Below are 21,659 nucleotides of genomic sequence, written 5' to 3' on the forward strand. Positions count from 1 at the left end.
CCTTCAATTTTTGAGTGGTATTGTTCCATTATTTTGAAGCAAGTACATTCTTTCAATCAACATGGTTAGATTCATCCACATTGGGGAAGCTGTAGTTCATTCATTTTCATTGCAGTACAATATTCTATTAACAGACCATAATTAATTCATTCTCCTTTTGAGGAGTATTTGGGATCTTTCTTGTTTTTGGCTGTTATGAATAATGTTGATATGCACATTCTTTTACCTGTCTTTGGTACATATTTGCACAATTTTGGGATGTAGATACTTAAAATTGCTGGGTTATAGGCTGTACGAGAGTTCAGCATCAGTAGCTATTACTGAAGACTTTCTTGAGTGGTTGTACTAATTTATACTCACACGAGCAGTGTATGTGAGTTCATTTGCTCCTTGTTTCTCAGTAACCCGTGGTGTTGTCTGTCGTTTTAATTTTAACCTTTCTCACAGGTGTGTTTAAGTATATTATTATGGTTTCAATTTGTATTTCCCTGATGACTAATGCAGTTGAGCACCTTCTCAGAAGTTTATTGACCATCATTTGGACATCCCTTTTGTGAATCGCCTGTTTAAATCTTTCGCACATTATTTCATGTGTTTTTTTTTTTGTTTGTTTGTTTGTTTTGTTTTTTGACGGGAAGTTCTTTTTTGAAGTTGTTTTCTGGCTATGAGCCCTTTGTAGTGATGTTCTGGAAATAGTTTCTCGCATTTTGTGGCTTGCTTTTTTAATCTCTAAAGAGACCTTTTGATGAACAGAAGTGTTTAATTTTAATACGATTCATTGTATCACTATTTTCCTTTATGGTTAATGCTTTTTGTATCCTGTTTAAGAATCTTTGCCTACTCTAAGGTCATGAAGATATTTTGTGTATCTCCTAGAAGCTTTATTGATTTGCCTTTTACATTTAGATGTACATTCTACTTGGAATTGATTTTTGGATATGTTGTGAGGTTTTCCATATAGATATCCAGTTTGACCCATTGTTTATTGAAATCCCCCCAGTAGTCATACCTTTGTTACAAGTCTCCTATCTATATATGTGTGAGTCTGTTTCATGTCTGTATTGTTATTCTGGTCTATTTATCCTGGTGTTAATATTGTCTTACTTTCTTTTTCTTCAACTTTATAGGTGTTGATTTTGGCTAAAGTATATGGAACACAAGTATGTTTTCCTACTTAATTATAGTCAAGATTGCCTGGGCTCTTCTTGGCCCTTTGCCATCTCCATATATAGTACATTTTATAATTAGGTTGTACATTTTTATAACAGAATTTTGATTGGGATTGCATTTAGTCTACTAAACTCAATACATTCCTTTTCTTTCCCTCTCCCCCTCCCCATCCCTGTGTTCCTGTTTGATTTGGGCTTCCTTAATTTTTCTTGGTAATGTTTTGTAGTTTTCTTTGTAGCAGTCTTACATAACTGTTAGATTTATTTCTTGGCATTTGACTTTTTTTAATGGTATTGTAAGTAGCGTTTTAAAACTGCATTTTAAAGTCAGAGGTGTAATTTAACAATAAGATTGATTTTTTTAAATATTGCTCATATATTAATTAGGCTTCTAGTTTAATAATTTACTTTTAGATTCTTTTGGATTGTATATATGTACAGTCATCTGTAAATATTACCTGCAAATAAAGGTTTTATTTTATCCTTTCCAATCTTTTGTCTTTTATTTATCTTGCCTTACTTTGCAGCCTGAGACTTCCAGTATGATGAATAGAAGTAGCATGTTCTTGATCTAAGAGAGAAAAAGCCTTAAGCATTTTATACCATTAGGTATGATGTTTGCAATAGGTCTTCGGTAGATACCTATTATTAGAAATTCACTTCTTTTATGAGTTTAACATGAGTGGATGTTGAATTATATGAAAATGCTTTTTCTGTGTCAATTGAAATGTTCATATAATTAATCTCATTTATGTTATTAATATGAATAGCATTGAATAAAATTTTAAAATATTAAACCAACTTTTAATTTCTCGTACACATTTTCATACTTTTTATAAATTGCTAAATTTGGCCTACAATTTTTCTTTTGACAGATTTTGGTATCAAGTTTAAATGGTCACTAAGAATGGCTTTAATTGTACCCTATGAGTTTTGATATATAGTGTTTTCATTACCATTCATTTCAGGATCTTTTTGAATATCTACTTTTATTTCTTCTTTGGCCCATGAATTTTCTTAGAAGTATATTTCCTCATTTCCAAACATGGGGATTTTATAGTTGTCTTTCTGTTAACAGATTTTAAGTTAACTGCACTGCATTTGAAAAACATAGTCTAGATTTCAATTCGTTTAAATGTGTTGACATTTACTCTGTGACCTAGCAATTATTCATTTTGTTAATGTTCTCTGTGTGCTTGTAAAGAATGAGTAGAGAGCAGTTATTAGATACAGTGCTGTAGGTGTGTCAATTTGTCTTAATTGTATTAAAGTATTCTATATTCTTACTAATTTTTTTGTCTGCATATGTTGGTTTTACAAGAGATGTGTAAAAATCTTCCACTATGATTATGGATTTCCTTATTTCTCCTTTTAGTCTAGTCAGTTTTTGCTTTATATAGGTTGAAGCTTTTATTAGATACATTTAAATTTAGAACTGTTAAATTATCCAGGTTCACATTTTTATCATTATAAAATACCTATCTCTGATAATGCTTTTTGCTTTGCTCTTGCTGATTTTAATATCATTATACTACCTTTCTTTTAGTGTATGTTAACGTCATATTAATTCCCGTTCTTTTAGCCTTTCTGTAACTGTTTCTTTGGCAGGCAGTATAACAGACTTTGTTTTTAATTGAATCATTTAGCACATTTACATTTAATATAATAACTAAAGTTTTGGGGTTTAAATATATTTGCGTAATACAGTATTTGTTTTTTAAATGTCCTGTGCTGTGTTCCTTTTTTCTCTTCTTTCTTTTTTTAAACATATTTTTGACAGCTTTATTGAAGCATAATTTACATATGATAAAACTTACCCATTGTAAGTATATAATTCAGTGATTTTTAGCAAATTTATGAAGTTATGCAACCATCACCCCAATCCACTGAGAACATTCCTATCACCCTAAAAAATTCACTTATGTTCATTATTTATTTTCATTTTTTAATAACAGCTTTGTTGAGATATAATTCATATACTGTGTAAGTCACCCATTTAAAGTGTACAAGTCAGTGGTTTTTACTGTATACACAAAGTTATGCAGCTGTCACCATGATCAGTTTTAGAGCATTTTATCACCACCAAAATGAACTTTATACTCAATGGCAGTCACTCCCCAATTCCCCTCTTCCCCTGGCCCTTGCCAGCCAGTAATCTTTCTGTCTCTGTGAATTTGCTTATTCTGGACATCTCATATTAGTAAAATCAAACAATATGTGGCCTTTTGAGAGTTTCTTTGATTTGGCATAATGGTCTCAAAATTTGTCCATGTTGTAGTATTGGTACATCATTCCTTTTTCTTGCTGAATAGTATTCCACTGTAAAGATATACTATATTTTATTTACCCATTCATCAGTTGGACATTGGAATTGTTTTGCTTTTTGGTTATTATGATTAATGAACACTTGTGTACAAGTTTTTTGTGAAGATATATTTTCAGTTCTGTTCCACCTAGGAATAGAATTGCTGGGTCACATGGTAACTCTATGTTTAACTTTTGAGGACCTGCCAAACTGTTACCCAGAGTGGTTTCATCATTTTCCATTCCTACTGGCCGTGTATGACAGTTCCAATTTCTCCACACCGTCACCAACATTTATTATTTTCTTTTTGATTATGCCATCATAGTAGGTATGAAGTAGTATCTCATTGTGGATTTGATTTGTATTTCACTGATGACTAATGGTGTTGGGCATCTTTTCATGTGCTTACTGGTCATCTGTATATCTTCTTTGGAAAAATGTCTATTCAAAGACTTTGCCCATTCTTTAAATTACTCAGTTTTTAAATTAGATGGTTTATTCAGCATATCTTAATCTAAGTAATCTAATTTTGGGGCATAGAGTTGTTCCTGATATTCTTTTATCATCCTTTTAATGTCTGGGATCAGTAATAGGGACTCCTCTTACATTTCAGATATTAATACTAGCTTGGTTAGAGTTTATCAATTTTATTCATCTTTTTAAAGGACCAGGTTTTGGTTTTATTAATTTTTTCTATTGATTTTCTGTTTTCAATTTCAATGATTTCTACTCTCATTATTTTTTTCTTCTGCTTGCTTTAGGCTTCAGTTGCTCTTCTTTCTCTAGTTTCCTAAAGTGGAAGCTTATGTTATTAACTGTAGGTCTTCTTTTCTAATATATGCATTCAATGCTGTAAACTTCACTAATTTTGGCTGCATCCCATAGATTTAGACAAGTTCTATTTTCATTTAGTTAAAAATATTGTATTTTAAAATTTCTCTTAGACTTCTTTGACCCATGTTATTTAGAAGTGGGCTGTTTAATCTCCAACGATGATTATTGGGATTTGGAACTAATATTCTGTTATTAACAATTGGTTTCTAGCCGTAATTCTATTATGGTCTGAGAACATACTTTGTATAATTTCTATTCTTTTAAACTTGCTAAAGTGTACTTTATGGTCCAGAATGTGTCTATCTTGGTGACATGTTCCATGTGAGTTTGAGAATTACTGTGTATTAGCTGTTACTGGATGAAGTATTCTGTAAATGTCAATTAGAGCCAGTTGGTTGATGGTGATATTCAGGTCAACTGTATTCTTACTGGTTTTCTGCCTGAGATAGGGGTGTTGAGGTTCAACTATAATAGTAGATTTGGTAGTTTCGTCTGGCAGTTCTTTTAGGCAGTTTTTGCATAATAAATTTTGACATGCTGCTGTTAGGTACATAAATGTTAAGTATTGTTAAGTCTTGGAGAATTGACCCCTTTGTCATTATGAAATGACCCTCTTTATCCCTAATAATTTTTTTATGAAGTTTGTTTTGTCTGAAATTAATATAACTATTCTAGCTTCCTTTTTATTAGTGTTAGCATGGTTTATCTTTCTCCATCCTTTTACTTTTAACCTATCTTTATATTTAAAGTGGGTTTCTTATAGACAACATATCATTGGATCTTGTTTTTTTATACACTCTAGTAGTCTCTGTCTTTTGATTATTATGTTTAGACCATTCATAGACATTTATAGTGATTATTTATGTAGTGGGTTAATGTATACCATATATGTACCTGTTTTCTATTTGTTACACTTGTTTGTTTTTTTATCTTCCCCCTCTTTTTCTGCTTTTTCTGGATGTAATTGAGCATTTTATGTGATTCCATTATCTCTCTTCTCTTAGTGTATCAGTTATACTCATTTTTAAAACATTTTTAATGATTGCCTTAGAATTTGCAGTATACACTTACAATGAATCTAAGATTCCACTTTTAATGACACTGCTGCTTTGTAGATGGTACAAGAGAATGTTCCCAATTCCTCCTTCCTACCACTGAAAACATTGCTATCACTCTTTCCACATATCCAAATGCTATAATCACCTAATGCATTGTTACTATTATTTGTTTGAACAATTATTAAATTCATTCAGAATAAAAAAAATTTTATTTTACATTCATTTGTTCCTTCTTCAGTATTCTTTATGTATATCCAAGTTTCCAGCCCTGTGTCATTTTCCTTCTCACTGAAGAACTATTTTTAACGTCTCCTATAGGGCAGGTCTGCTGGTGAAAATTCCCTCAGTTTTTGTTTGTCTAAGAAAGTCTTTATTTTTCCTTCACTTTTGAAGGATAATTTCACAGGATTCAGAATTCTGGGTTGGTGGGTTTTTTTTTTTTTTTTTCTCACAATTCTTTAACTATTTCACTTTACTCTCCTTGTTTGCTTGGCTTCTGATAAGAAGCCCAATGTAAATCATATCCTACTTCCACTCTAGGTTAGGGTTCTTTTCTGCCCTGGGCTTCTTTTTTATTTTTTTAATTAAAAAAAATTTTTTTAGAGACACTTCAGGCTACAGTGCAGTGGCACAATCATAGCTCACTGTAGCCTTGAACTCAAATGATCCTCCAACCTCAGTCTCCTGAGTAGCTGGGACTATAGCTGTGTGCCAGCGTGTCTGGCTAATTGTTTTATTTTTTATTTTTTTTTTAGAGACTAGGTCTCACTATGTTGCCCAGGCTGGTCTCGAGCTCCTGGTCTCAGATGATCCTCCAGCCTGGATCTCCCAAAGTGCTGACATTACAAGCATGAGCAACCATGCTTGGCCCCTCTGGCTTCTTTCAAGATTTTTCTGTATCTTTTCTTTTTAAACAAAAAAACCTTGACTATGATATGCTTTACATGTAGTGGATTTTGCTTTTGGAGTTTAAAAAAATTTTATCCTTCTTGGTGTTCTCTGAGCTTCCTAGATCTATGGATTGTTGTCTGTCATTAATTTTGAAAAATTCTCAACCATTATTATTTCAAATATTTCTTCTCCTTTCTCTGTTTTCCTAGCATTTGAGTTACACACATGTTACACCTTTTATAATTGTCCTATAGTTCTTGGATATTCTGGGTTTTTTTTTCTTTTTTTTTTAATTCTTTTTCCTCTTTCAGTTTGGGAAGTTTCTCTTGGCATATCTTCAAGCTCACTGATTATTTCTTTGGCCATGTCCAGTATACTGATGAGCCCATCAAAGGCATTCTTTGTTTCTGTTATAGTGTTTTTGATATCTAGCCTGTTGCCTGTTTTTAAATTGGGTTGTCTTTTTATTGTTGAGTTGATGAGTTTTTTATATATTCTGGACACTAGATCCTATCAGATAGATGATTTATAAATATTTTTTCCTGTTCTGTGTGTTGTCTTTTCCCTTTCTTGATATAGCCCTTGAAAGCACAAAGGTTTTGAGTTCTTGTCACAGAGGTATACTGCTGCGATTGTCACCACATTGGAGATTTCTGGCTCTTTTCTCTTCACCTTAAATTTGGATGTCTTTTATGAATAATCAAAAGTAGCAAAAGACAATGCTATCAGGCTAGTGTTTTAACGCCAGAAAAAGAGATGAAAAAGAGAGATTTGACCCTAATTTTCAAGGCTTGACTAAAATTGGTACTGATTTGAAAGCAGTAGCTAAGTTTCTTGATGCTTCTGGAGCAAAACTTGATTACTGATGACATGCAGAAACACTCTTTGACATTCTGGTGGCTGGTGAAATGCTGGCCCCAGGTGATACACTGGCAGATGACGTAATGGGTGCAGATGTCTGTGTGTTCGTCTGTGTGTTCGCAGCACAAGAAGACCTAGAGAGTATGCAAGCATTTGCTTAAGATTTTAACAAGTTAATCAGGTGCTACAGATGCCCCGAGAAAGGTTTTGAAGATGAAGTAAAAAAGCTACTGCTGTTCTTAAAGGGTTTTTCAGAGTTGGAGAGGAAGAAGCTGATTATGTTGACTGTTCTTCTGGCTAAAGGAACACTTAATACATCTATCCATTCTTAACAGCCTTTGTAATGAGAATTTGGTTGAAGAAGGGATTTTATCAGCTTTTGTTATAAAGCTCTTTAAATCATGAATCAGTGAAAAAAGATAATGCAGTAGCTGTAAGTCTTCAGAAAGTCAGCCTGGATAACAGTCTGATGGAATTCTTTTGCTGCCAATAAGCAAGGCATTGAACACTTCACAAAGTATTTTACTGAGGCAGGCTTGAAAGAGCTTTCAGAGTATTTGGAATCAGCAAACTGAAACTGTAAGATCTCGTAGGGAGCTCCAGAAGGAACTTCAAGAACAGATGTCCCATGCCGATCCTTTTACAGATATAATTTTATATGTCAGGGAGGAGATGGGAAAAAAAAATCCCAGAACTGGTCGTCATTGGAATAGTCTGGTCAAGTGTAATGAGCACCATGGAGTGGAACAAAAATAGAAGCTTGTAGCAGAGCAAGCCATCAAGCTCTTGAAGCAATACAGCCCTCTACTTGCCTCCTCTACTACCCAAGGTCAGTCTGAGCTGACTCTGTTACTGTAGATTTATTGCTATGACAACATTCATTTTATGAAAGCCTTCCAGAAAATAGTGGTGCTGTTTTAGAAAGCTAAAGTCCTGAGTGAAGAGCCCATTCTGAAGTGGTGTAAAGGTGCGTGTGTTGCAAAGGGAGAAAGTGTCTTTCTTCAGCAAATGAAAAAGTTTGAAGAGTAGCTCAAAAATGCTGAGGAAGAATCTGGGTCTGAAGCCTAAGAAGGTGACTGAAGTTTGAAAGTATACCCCCAGTAAAGCAAACAGTAGTTGTAGATAAAAATGTCATGTCTCCTGTCTTGGTTCTTACCTCTTCCTACCTTCCTAAATCAAGCATGAGGGCTTTCATGGCAAATTTTATTTTAATTTTTTATATGGTTACAGGAAATGCTGGGTTTGGTTTCCAAAACTGTTTTAAGTAGCTACAGGAGCTACAGATTTGAATCTAAGGTTGCATTAGTCTTTTCAGTTATCTTCTACCTCCTGTATTTTCTACTGTAATGTATTTTAAAACCTTCCACAATAAACAGTTTATTCCCTGGGTTTTTTATAAATGGTTTTATGATTTGGTTAAAAATAACTTGTGATAAAAATTATATTTGCAAACCAAACTGTAAAAGTACCCAAAGTCTCAAGAGGCAATGATTTGTGTGATAATTTGGTATGCTCAGAGCCCTGCTCATCAATGAAAATCTCATATACAGTAATTCATTAACATGCATCTTGAGTATCTGGGCTATTGCTTGCATGTTAACATTTTCTTGCATTTTTAACCCTCGCTGTCCTTAAGCTCAATTGTTTGCTCTCTGATTTTCATCCTTATGGAAGCCATGGAGAACAAATTTGAAGTTTGGGAAATAATACATGGCTGAGGTGGTGGGAAGAAGAAAGTTGAGCTTTTTCCCATTGAGAAACTTCTGCATTAAGTTTGTATCTTTCCAGGCAAAACAAATGGCTTTTCTTTTCATACAACCATTTTCAAATGTATCATAGAAAAGTCTTGTCATTTAAAGTATTTATATGCTCATAATACACTTAGATTGATAGGAAAGGACTCATAAAGAAGTTGGAGTAAAGGAAATGGCTGATGTACTAAAACTCAGGAAAAATCATTGAACGTGGGAATTTAGACATAACTTAGATTTCCTGTTGGCTTAGGGTATTGGTTGTAAAGAATGAAGTACAGTGATAATTGCATATTCCCACTTGGTCATATTGGACTGGCTTCATTCTCATAACATACTCAGTGATGACTCAAGCATCTGGCTATAAACATACCCTAGTTGCCATTTTTTAATTGCCATGAGCCAAATCCTTCTTCTGTATAATTGATTCATTTATTTTAATGGCTGCCTTTTGGTTTTCATCTTTCATTTCTTGCTGCTACCCATCTATGTATGTAGTCATTAGGGAAAAAAATGTAGCCACATTTTTGGATGGAAAGACTTTGTGTTAAAAGTGAACATTTTGAGGGTTTTTTAATTGGTGAGAGAAACTAGCCTGGAATAATGCCACCAGAAACTGAGTGGAAATTGCCCCTTTTGAAGGTGCCATTCTTATGAGCCAAGAGTTTAGTGTTTAAAAGTCCATTTTTAGGGAATAACATGTAGTATAATTTGAAATAAAGGTATAGTAACCTTAAAAAGAACGTTATAACTGATAACATTGTGAATGGGGTAAATTTATTAAATGAATAACTGATAAAAGTTTTCATGCACAGGCAAAATATACTCACTAGATTTTTACACAGTGATCTGCTTTTACAATGTAATTTGTAGTCTTCAAAAAACTTTAAAAAAACAAAATAAAATACATGCTTATACTTAAAAAAAACCCGCAAAAGTTTTAAACTTTGATGAAGTCCAATTCATCTATTTTTTCTTTGGTTGCTTGTGTTTTAGGTGTTATAACTAAGAAACTATTGCCTGATCTAAGGCAGTGAAATTTACACCTTTATTTTCTTTGAGAGTTTTATTGTTTTAGCTCTTACATTTAGGTTTTTGATCTATTTTGTGTTAGTTTTTGTATATCATGTGAGGAAGGAGTCCATCTTCATTCTTTTGCTTATAGATATCCAGTTGTCCTGGCGATATTTGGTAAAAAGACCATTCTTTTTCTCATTGAATCATCTTGACACACTTGTCAAAAATCAACATGTAAGGATTTTGGAATCTCAGTGCTGTTCCATTGGTCTAGATGTCTGTCCTTATGTCAGCACTATGCAGTCTTACCGTAGCCGTGTAATAAGTTTAGAAATTAGGAAGCATGATTCCTTCAACTTCATTCTTTTCTAAGATTGTTTTGGCTATTCTGGGTCCTTGCATTCCATATGAATTTTAAGATTAGCTTGTCAATTTTTGCAGTGAAGCCAGCTGGTGTTTTGATAGGAATTACATTGAATTAATATGGGGAGTATTGTCATTTTAGCAATATTAAATCTTCTCATCATCATGAGATGTCTTTCCATTTATTTAGGCCTCCTTTAATTTCTTTCAACAGTGTTTTATAGTTTCCTTGTAAAAGTCTTGTACTCCTTCATTAAATTTATTCCCAAGTATTCTGTTTGATGCTATTACAAATGGACCAACCTACTTTTCTTCCTCCCTTCCTTCCTTTCTTGATCCTCTGGAATGGAATTGTATTTTTTTATTGTTTATTACAAGTGGATAGAAATAATAGCTGAATTTTGTGTATTGATCTTGGATCCTGAAACCTTGCTGAACTTGTTTATTAGCTCTAATAGTTTTTCTTGTGCTGTGGATTCCTTAGGATTTTCTATATGCAAGATCATGTCATCTGCAAAGAGAGATAGTTTTACTTCTTCCTTTCCCATCTGAGTGCCTTTTCTTTTTCTTGCCTAATTGCCCAAGTTAGAATTTCTAGCACAATGTCACATAGAATTAGGCAGCATAGACATCCTTGTTTTTTTCCCAATCTTAGTCTTTCACCATTAAGTAGGATGTTAACTATGGACTTTTTGTAAATGTCCTTTAACAGATTGAGGAGTTACTTTTATTCCTTGTTTAATGGGCTTTTTCATGAAAGAGTGATTTTTGTCATGTTTTCTTTTGCATCTATTGATCTGTCATGTTGGTTTTGTCCTATAGTCTATTAATATGTTGTATTACATTGATTTTCATATGTTGGACACCCCCCCTTGCATTCCTGGGATAAATCTTGCTTGCTCATGGGATATAATCCTTCTTATCTGTTGGCTGGATTTGGTTTGGTAGTGTTTTGCTGAGGACTTTTGCATCTATAGTCACAAGTGACAGTGATCTGTAGTTTTCTTGTGATGTATTTGTCTGGATTTAGTATCAGGGTAATTAATACTGGCCTCATAGAATGAGTTGGGTAATGTTTCCTTCTACTTTATGGAAAAGTCTGAAGTACTGGTGTTAATTCATCTTTAAAAGTTTGGTAGAATATACCAGTGAAGCCATCTTTCTGAACTGGGACTTTTCTTTGTGGATTTTGTTATTTTTAATCACTACAGGTTGAATATCCCTTTTCTGAAATGCTTGGAACTCGAAGTGTTTTGGATTTTGGAATATTTGCATTATATTTATCTGTTGAGAATCCCAAATCTACAAATCAAAGTCCAAAATGCTCCAATGAGCATTTCCTTTGAGCGTCGTGTCAGTACTCAAAAAGTTTCAAATTTTAGAATGTTTTGTATTTTTGTATTTTTGGATTTGGAATGCTCAGCCTGTAATTTGAATCATATAAGTTGTTCATTGGTAGTTAAAGGTTTGTCAGTTTTGTTGATCTTTTTAAAGAACCTTGAAACCTTTGGTTTTGTTAATTTTTCTCTATTATTTTTCTGTTCTTTATTTCATTTATTTCTGCTACAGTCTTTTTTATTTCCTTTCCTGTGCTTGCTTTGGGTTTAGTTTACTCCTTTTTTTTCCTAGTTTTTCATGGTGGATGTTTAGATTATTGATTTGCGATCTCTAATTTTAGTATTGGTGTTTACAGCTATAAATTTCTCTGTAAGCACTACTTTTGCTGGCTCCTGTAACCATATTTGTTTTCTTTTTTGCCTTTCAAGGAAAGGAAAGATGTTTTTCCATTGTTTTTGAGCTTGCTTGAACAATATGAAATTGCTGATATTCAGTCATTTTTGATCTACAGAAGTGGTAATTTCCTATGTTTCACCCTAATATGAATCATTCTCCCAAACATCTCATTCCCTCCCATTACTGCCTGTATTATCTTTAGTTTTACAGTCTAAGAAAACAAGCTCAAAACGGATAATGGGACTTGTCCATTATCATAGGACTGATATGTGTCAGGATAGAACTAAAACGTATTGAAGACCTGCTTGTCCTGCACTAACAGTTACAAGGGCGTTTGATCTGATTGAGGGACAAATGCACATGAAAATATTTCACATCTGGCCCCTGATAATGGTATGTCCCAAAGTGTTAGTGAAAACTGTCATAACTGATTAACGTTCCTGTCATTGTGTTATTGCCGTTGCTCATGCTTTCAAACATTTACTTAGTCCGTGTTCTGTGCCAGGCACTCTGTGAAGTGAGTTGGGTGTGGTGGGGAAGGAAGAGAAAGAGGAGGAGGGGGGAAACAGGAACACAGCCTGGAACCTACTCTGAAGTAGCTTGTGGTCCAGAGGAGGAAGGGGACAAACGAACCATTAATTGTGATATAATAGAATAAATTATACAATAGATAAAGCCCCTAAGGGAGGGGCACCTAATCACTTAGAAAGGAAAATGAGGAACGCCAAAGAAGATTTATGGTGGTTTGGTTTGCATCTTGAAGAAGGAGCATTTTGGGTAGAAGACAGGGAGAGAACATTTTAGTCAGGGGAAGAACTTGTGCAGAGAGGCATAAGAGAGAACACACACATTCAGAACCTAGAGTATGCACTGGGAAAGAGGTGAGGCTGGAAAGGAAAGTAGGTGGGAGATTATGAAGGGTGTTTTATCCCAAGGCAAGGATTGGGGAGCTTTTGAAGATTTCTGAAAAGAGGCCTTTGAATTGTTTGTCCTAGGTGAGTTTGGAAGTCAGCTGCTCTCTTTTGCCATATCTACTAGTAGTTCTTTCCTCACCAGTAAAATGTTTCTCTTTTTTTTTTTTTTTGACTCACAGTTCACTGAGACTTTTTTGGCGGAGAGGGACAAACAGTGCAAATGGAGCGGAATTCCTCAGTTGCTCCTTAAGCTGTATGCCACCAGCCACCTCCATAGTGACTTCGTTGAGTGCCAAAACATCCTCAAGGTAACTCTTAGCAGGGAGGGACTGTATTCAGGGCCTCCAGGTGACAAAATCTGTCTGTTTTTTATTTTCCCTTCTGTCTGCCTTTTTTTTTTTTAATAGCCTGTTTTAGTTGTGTGAGCTATAGAAAATTTGAGTTCAGAAAAAGTGCAAAGAGGAAAATAAAAATCACCTATAATTCCACCATCCAGAGATAATCACCATTGGGTTCCCTGTGCGTATCCTTCCCGGCTTTCTTCATGCTTACTTTGTGGCAATGGTTGCTTAATTAATTTGGGACATCAACACTGTGTTCTAGGGTTGGGATGATATTCTTTTGAAACAGGATTTAAAAGATCCCATGTTACTGAAGGCTCATGGAAAGGGCCTTCTGGTTCTTGAAAATTATCACTAACAGAAGATTGAAGGGGCTAAGTTTGATAGTTGGGAGATGGCTGGAAAACAATGTAAAGACATTATAGGAGTGTGTATCAGAGTCACCTGGAGGGCTTGCTAAAGCACAGAGTGCTGGGCCTCACCCTAAAATTTCTGATTCAATAGGTGTGGAGTCACCTTATCCAAACTTTGGGGCTGGCCCCAAATATGAATACAGAGCCACCAGCTCTAGCTGCAGTTAAAACTCTTATAAGTTATATTTGATCATAATGAAACTAATGAAACTAAATGACATAGTGTTATTCAGAGGTGAGGTTTTGATTATGTCACATAATAAGTTATTCTAAAATACAATAGAAACTAAACAAGCTTAGTCTTTACTTTTAAGACATATTCTTGATCTTCTCACAGTCTGAGTGATAGAAATTGTATCCTATTACATTCTTTAAAAATGCTTTGCAAAGCATTGCACATTATTTGATTCCTGCTGAATTTCTGAGATATGAGGTTGAGGTGAGATTAAGGGGGAGCGAAATTAATTGGAAATTGTGAGTCCTTGCTATGTGGTCATTATTTCTTTATTCATCCAGCAAATACTTACTTGAACCTTAGCACATTCTGGGTTTTTCTGTAAGAATTTTTTTTCTCTTAGCCTTGTTTTATATGAACGAAGGATTCTATGGCCCCAAAAATCTGAGAACTACTGTCCTGTGTCTACCATATCAAATACCTGCAGTATCTAGGGACCTGTGGGGAATACAAAGTAGAATCTGTGGCAGTCTTATCTTCAAGGAGCATTTAGTGTAGGGAAGAAATAACATAGGTTTCTGAGTAAGTACAAAGTAAAAGTGCTAAATGCCACAAATGAGTTACAGATTGCTTTGGTGGTTTTGAACATCAGATTGTTTCTGGCTGGGGGTTCCTGCAGCAGGTAATATTTGAGCAGTGATTTGGTTAATGCAAAACCTGGTAGCTTGAAGTAACAACCACCATTTATCTCTCACAATTCTTGGTTGATTAAGTGGTTGTTCTGCTTCATGTGGTGTTGGGTGGGGTATTGAGATATTTGGAACGTCCAAAGTGGCCTTGCTCACATCCCTGGCAAAATTGGTGCTGGCCATCAGGTGGAGATCAGCGAAGGGTATCAATCTTACCCTCGTCCTTGTGGCTTCCCCAGGTGGCTATGTTGAACTTCTCACAGCATGACAGTTGGGTTCCAAAATGGCAAAAGCCAAGTCCACCAGGCCTTCTTGAGGCTTATACTGGAAGTGGCATAGTGTCACTTCTGCCAAGTTCTGTTAGTTGAAGCAAGTCACGTCCAGCCTAGGTTCATCATGGGAAAGGGCTGCAGGGGCCTGAATACTGGGAAGTGTGGTTCACCGGAGGTTATCTTTGTGCTCAAACTGATGTTTTAGTGTCTGGTCTGTGTTGATTACTTAACGCGGAATGTCTGTATGTACCTTCCTTTTTAAACTAGGAAATTTCTCCTCTTCTCTCCATGGAGGCTATGGCATTTGTTACTGAAGAGAGGAAACTTACCCAAGAAACCACTTACCCAAATACTTATATTTTTGACTTGTTTGGAGGTGTTGACGTAAGTAGCTGTTTATTATTACTACTACTGTTACTACTACTTAATGGTTTGAGAATTTAACTCTTAAAATGGGAAGCAGGAAGCATTTCAGAATTTATAGGAACTATTTCAGATTTTAACTTTTAGAAGCCCAGTGGCATTCACCTGTGTTGAAGCAGCATAGCTTTACTTTAGAAGAATTAATTTATTTGAATTGATAATATATCCACCTTGTTTTAAAGATACAAAGTGAAAAATGTCTCCCCCAATTTCCCAGTGATGCCTCCTCAGAAGCAATTATGATTATTAGTTTCTTGTGTGTCGTTTTAAAGATGTTCTTTGGGAATATGAGTGTGTGTGCATGTGTTTGTAAATATCCCCTACTACGTTAGTTTATTTTTTCCCCACATAGAGTGGCATACCATATACACAGGTATACTCTTCTGTACCTTGCTTTTTTTTTTTTTTTTTTTTTGGAGACAGAGTCTCACTCTGTTGCCCGGGCTAGAGTGCCGTGGCGTCAGCCTAGCTCACAGTAATCTCAAACTCCTTAAGCTCAAACTCCTGGGCTTAAGCAATCCTTCTGCCTCAGCCTCCCGAGTAGCTGGGACTAATTTATATATATATACACACACACACATATATATACATATATACACATATATTTTTTTTTTTTAGCTGTCCAGATAATTTCTTTGTATTTTTTTTTTTTTTTAGTAGAGATGGGATCTCACTCTTGCTCAGGCTGGTCTTGAACTCCTGACCTTCAGCGATTCTCCCACCTCGGCCTCCCAGAGTGTTAGGATTACAGGCGTGAGCCACCGCACCCGGCCCTGTACCTTGCTTTTTTCATGTAACTCTTGAACTTGAGGATAGTATCATTTGAGTACATGTAAATTTGCCTCATTATTTTAAATGGCTAAATAGTATTCCCTGTGTAATTGTACCATAATTTATTCACCTAGGCCTCAGTTGATGGGCATTTAGAGTTTTTCTACACCTTTTCTCTTATAGACAAGATTGCAATAAAGATCTGGTATATATTTTTGTATACATGTGAGTATATACCTTTGGAACAAAAGTATATGTGTTTTTTATTGCATATAAACCTGCAGATTACATACCTAAGAGGTTTTGTCAACTTACATCCCCAATAACAAAGTATGAGTGTCTGTTTATGTACACACCATCACCAATTTATTGTCTGTGTGTGTATTTTTATGGACTTGGTTATTGAAGTGTATAACCTTTGCACAGAAGAGTACACTAAAATTACCACAAAATAAATTCACTTTTGTCACCACCACCCAAATCAAGAAATAGAACATTATGAGCTCCCAGAAGCCCCCTTCACCAGTGTGTTTTAAGTATTTATTAAGCAGATGTGAGAAAAATGGTATTTCTTCATAGTTTTTTTAAATCAGCTTTATTGAGCTATGGCTCACATACCATGAAATTCACCCAGTTAAAGTGTATAGTTCAGTAGTTCTTAGTGTATTCACAAATATATGCAACCATCATCATGGTCAATTTTAGAACATTTTCATCACTCCCAAAAAGAAGCTCCATATGTTTCTCTTTTTTTTTTTTTTATTTTGTGGAGACAGAGTCTCGCTCTGTTGCCCAGGCTAGTGTGCTGTGGTGTCAGCCTAGCTCCCAGCAACCTGGGCTTAAGCAATCCTTCTGCCTCAGCCGCCCAAGTAGCTGTGCCACCATGCCTGGCTAATTTTTCCTATATATTTTTAGTTGTCCAGCTAACTTCTTTCTATTTTTAGTAGAGACGGGGGGCGGGGGGGGGATCTCACTCTTGCTCAGGCTGGTCTCGAACTCCTGACCTTGAGCGATCCTCCCACCTGAGCCTCCCAGAGTGCTAGGATTACAGGCATGAGCCATCGCACCCAGCTAAAACTCCATGTGTTTTAGCTATCACTACCCTACTTCTCCAACCTACATGCCCTCTGTCTCCCGCCCTCTGCAACCACTAGTTTACTGTTTGTTTCTATAGATTTCTCTGTTCTGGACATTTTATATAAATGGATTTATATAATATGTGGTCTTTTGTGACTGGCTTCTTTCAGTTAGCATGATGCTTTCAAGGTTCATCCATGTTGTAACATGTATTGATACTCATTCCTTTTTTTTTTTGTTTGATTGTTTTTGGAGACAGTCTCTGTCGCCCTGGCTAGAGTGCAGTGGCGTCATCATAGCTCACTGTAACCTCAAACCCCTGAACTCAAGCAATACTCCTGCCTTGGCCTCCCAGAGTGTTAGGATTACAGGCATGAGCCTCCATGCACAGTCATTCCTTTTTATGACCAAATAATATTCCATTGTGTGGATATACCACATTTTGTATATCCATTTGTTGATGGACGTTTGAGTTGTTTCCACCTTTTTTTGGCTACTAGGAATAACACTGCTATAAATATTCTTGTACAGGCTCTTTGTGGATACGTTTTTATTTCTCTTGGGCATATGCCTAGGAATAAAGTTGCTGGGTCATATGGTAACCCTAGGTTTAATTGTTTGAGGAACTGCCAGAGTGTTTTCCAAAGAGGATGCACCATTTATATTTCCTCCAGCAGTGTATGAGAGTGTTGATTTCTGTATCATTGTCAACACTTGTTATCTGTCATTTTGATTACCACCATTCTAGCAAATATGAAGTGATAGCTCATTGTGGTTTTGATTTGCATTTCCCTGGTGACTAATGATATTGAGCATCTTTTCATGAGTTTATCATTTGTATATCTTCCTTGGAGAAATACCTGTCCCTTTTGGGGATATTTCTCTTTTTTCTTTTTTGGAGTCAGAGTCACGTGACGCTCTCTGGCCCTGGCTAGAGTGCAGTGGTGTCATTAGAGCTTACTGCAGCCTCAAACTCTGGGCTCAATCAATCTTCCTACCTCAGCCTCCTGAGTAGCTGAGACTACATGAGTGTGCCATGACACCCGGCACATTTTTCTATTTTTAACAGAGGTGGGGGTTTTGCTCTTGCTCAGGCTGGTCTCGGGCTCCTGACCTCAAACAATCCTCCCACCTCAGCCTCCCAGGGTGCTAGGATTACAGGCGTGAGCCTCTGCACCCAGCCAGGATATTCTCTTTTTATTATCGAGTTTTAAGAGTTCTTTTTATATTCTCTTTAAATAGTTTCTAAAATTTTCATCCTTTGGCCAGGCGCGTTGGCTCACGCCTATAATCCTAACACTCTGGGAGGCCGAGGCAGGAGGATCACTCAAGGTCAGGAGCTCGAGACCAGCCTGAGCAAGAGCGAGACCCCGTTTCTACTAAAAATAGAAAGAAATTATCTGGACAGCTAAAAATATATATAGAAAAATTAGCCGGGCATAGTGGCGCATACCTGTAGTCCCAGCTACTCGGGAGGCTGAGGCAGGAGGATCGCTTGAGCCCAGGAGTTTGAGGTTGCTGTGAGCTAGGCTGATGCCATGGCACTCTAGCCCGGGCAACAGAGTGAGACTCTGTCTCAAAAAAAAAAAAAAAATTTTTTTTCATCCTTCTATGACAGAGATTGGATATTTTTCGTGTGTTTGTAATTGGTTCCTTTTCTGCAAATTGTCTGTTCTGCATCTTTATTATTATTTGGTTATTCTTTTATAGGTACCATTAATTCTTTAAAGTCTGTTGTCATATGTGTTTTATGTGTTTTTTTCCTACTTTGAGAATTGAATTTTGATTTTGTGTTATTTTTATTTATTTATTTATTTTGAGACAATGTCTCGCTTTCTTGCCCAGGATAGAGTGCGGTGGTGTCAAAAATCATAGCTCACTGCAGTTTCAAACTCCTAGGTTCAAGGGATCCTCCTGCCTTAGCTTGCCGAGTAGCTGGGTCTACAGGTGTGCGCCACCACACTTGGCTAATTTTCTATATTTTGTTAGAGATGAGATCTTGCTATTTTGTTCAGGCTGGTTTCAAACGCCTGGCTTTAAGTGATCCTTCTGCTTCTTCAGCCTCTCTAAGCACTAGGATTACAGGCATGAGCCACAGCACCTGGCCTTGTGTTATTTTAAAATTAAAAATGTTTACTTTTTAAGAGACAAAGTCTCACTCTGTTGCCTGGGCTGGTTTGTAGTGGTGTGATCATAGCTCACTGCAGCCTCAAACTCCTCTGCTCAATCAATCCTCCTGTCTCAGCCTCTCAGTAGCTGGGACTACAGGCACATACCACCATGCCCAGCTAATTTTTGTATGTTTTGTAGAGATAGGATCTCACTCTTGCTCAGGCTGGTCTCGAACTCTTGGCCTCAAGTAATCCTCCCACCTAGGCCTCCCAAAGTGATAAGATTACAGGCATGAGCCCTGTGCCTGGCCCAGAAATGTTTATTTTTTAAGTTTCAAATTGATCATTCTTTCCTTTTGTGGCTTCCGAGTTTTGTTGCATTCTTTTCCCACTGTTAAATTACAAACCAGGTCTATTTCCTTCTGATATTTTAAAGTTTTATTGTCTCTGTTTCAATTTTTGCACCACTTGAAATTTATTTTGGTGCAATGAATGAAAGCTTGGGATCTGACTCCCTCCCCCTCCCCCAGATATCTGCCCTTAGCCCTATTACCTGGAGTGAGCATGAAGAAGGGAGCATTTGGGGGTGTTGTGGTCGGTCTCTATCTTGATCTGGGTGGTGATTATACAGGAATGGTATTTAGTTTATAAAAACTGGAGCTGTACACATAAGATTTGGCCTCTTTATCATGTTATACTTCAGTTTTTTAAAAGTTGCGTTTTCTTTAAAGATGCCATTTTCCACCAGAGTAAAGATCGAGTGTTATCTCTATATCCCTAGCCTTTATTCTTTAATTGCTGCTCAGCACCTTCTCCTTAGCAGTCTCCTATAGCATTTACTTGTTGGCCAGCTCAAAGGACCCTTTACTTCTGAATTCTTCATCAAGAATGTACTCAGTAAAAACCAGTGTGTTTATGGGAAAAGAAAGAATAATGTGGATCTCTAGCCTGGTATTCTACGTGCAGTGAAAATGTGGCTCTCTGTAGTAGGTGCTTACCCCACTTAGTATATTTTTGGATCAACTGTTGTTGATTTTGTGGGATTTTTCTCTCCTGCTTTGAGTTATGTCAGCTTCTCCAGGAGTTCCAGTCTTTTCATAAATATGGACTTTTGAACAGGTCATTTTGTACTTCACTAACCTTCAGGTGAGTGCATTTGTTCTTGCTGAACTCCCTTACCATCTCACTCCTGAAAGTATTTTCCAGACAGAGTTTGTCATTTCTTCCTCTGCCAATCACTATCAAGACCCCAGAGTGAGCCTGTCTTGGCCATGCTGCCCAAGGCACAGCTAGATCAGAATGATTGGCCATGCTGGTGGCAGGATCACTCCTTGTCAGCTTGACCCAACCCCTAACATGACCGTGAAAGTGTATCCTATAGTCTGTGAAGTCAGATGTCAAGTAGGTAACTAAATGGAGTGAAGGAGGCCAGAGCAAGCTCATCTGCATAAACGAAATGACGGCAGGGACTATGGTGAACTGGAGAGTATGTGCCTGACTCTTCCTTCCCATTGACTGTTCCCCTTAGGGGTTATGGGAAATCTACATTAGTAGGTAAAAATATCCCAGCTTTTCAGTAGGTGTGGGCCAGATGAAATACATCTGGGGGCCAGGTGTAAGCCATAGCTTGGCATTCAGGGACTTTACATTTATTCATTGACATAATCCACCCACCATTTGAAGTGAATTTATTTTGACTGTAATATTCTGTGCAGTTATGCATCTTACATTTTGGTTGGACAATTGTGATCTCTTTGGAAACGCATTTGTGTGATATATTTCAAAGCTTTAAAGATCAGTACTCATTTTGCATGTTGTTTCCATTTCTGTGATTCTCTCCTGAAGATATAAGTTAAAATGAGATCAAACTTTGTATACAAAGATAGTTAGTGTAGCATTATTTGTAATAACTTACAAGTATCCACCAAGAGAAGGTAATAGTTATTCTATCCATTTGGTTGAGTTTTATGAAGTCATTAATGTAATGATAACATGGGAAAATTCATGGTGGGGAAAAAAAGCAGGCTGTAAAACTGCATATACTTTATAATAATTACTCCAACTTTTCTAGAGGGTGGCCTTAGGTCTCCTATTATACAAAGCAGACCTACATCCAGGGCAGCTTTCATTGTTGCCCTAAGTCATGAGACTTCTTTTTCTCTCCTGTAAGTACAGTTAACATTAAATACAGATGTGCAGACAGCTGAGCCCAACACTTCTCCAGAATTTGACAGTCTGTGGTGCAGGGATAGTTGAGGGTTTTTACTTTTAATCTGCTGTTTCAAGCTAAAACAACACATGTTCCCCCATCTCTCTCTATTTAGGATGTTGATTTATAGTGTCATATTCATGCCAGATTCTGGAGTATTCGTTTCTCATTTTTTTTTCCTATTAACTTAGGATTTGTTTATCAGAGTTTTAATAAATGCTTTATTGAAATATAATTTACATGCCATAAAGGTAACTCTTTTAACCACACTTCAGTAGTTT

At 36.3% G+C, this 21,659-nt stretch overlaps 1 protein-coding gene and 1 pseudogene across 2 annotated transcripts in view; both read left to right on the forward strand.

Annotated features, from left to right (window-relative positions):
- TRPC4AP (transient receptor potential cation channel subfamily C member 4 associated protein) overlaps positions 1 to 21,659 on the forward strand; it is a 75,421-nt gene that overhangs the window by 6,449 nt on the left and 47,313 nt on the right. For both annotated transcript variants that reach the window (XM_069495431.1, XM_069495430.1), the window contains exons 2-3: positions 13,077 to 13,205; positions 15,055 to 15,171. In XM_069495431.1, coding sequence (XP_069351532.1) covers positions 13,077 to 13,205; positions 15,055 to 15,171 — 246 coding nt within the window. The remainder of the gene's footprint in view (positions 1 to 13,076; positions 13,206 to 15,054; positions 15,172 to 21,659) is intronic.
- Positions 7,095 to 8,198, forward strand: LOC138400971 (eIF5-mimic protein 2-like; annotated as a pseudogene).

The sequence above is a fragment of the Eulemur rufifrons genome, chromosome 20 (genome assembly GCF_041146395.1).
Source record: "Eulemur rufifrons isolate Redbay chromosome 20, OSU_ERuf_1, whole genome shotgun sequence".
Classification (NCBI taxonomy): Eukaryota; Metazoa; Chordata; class Mammalia; order Primates; family Lemuridae; genus Eulemur; species Eulemur rufifrons.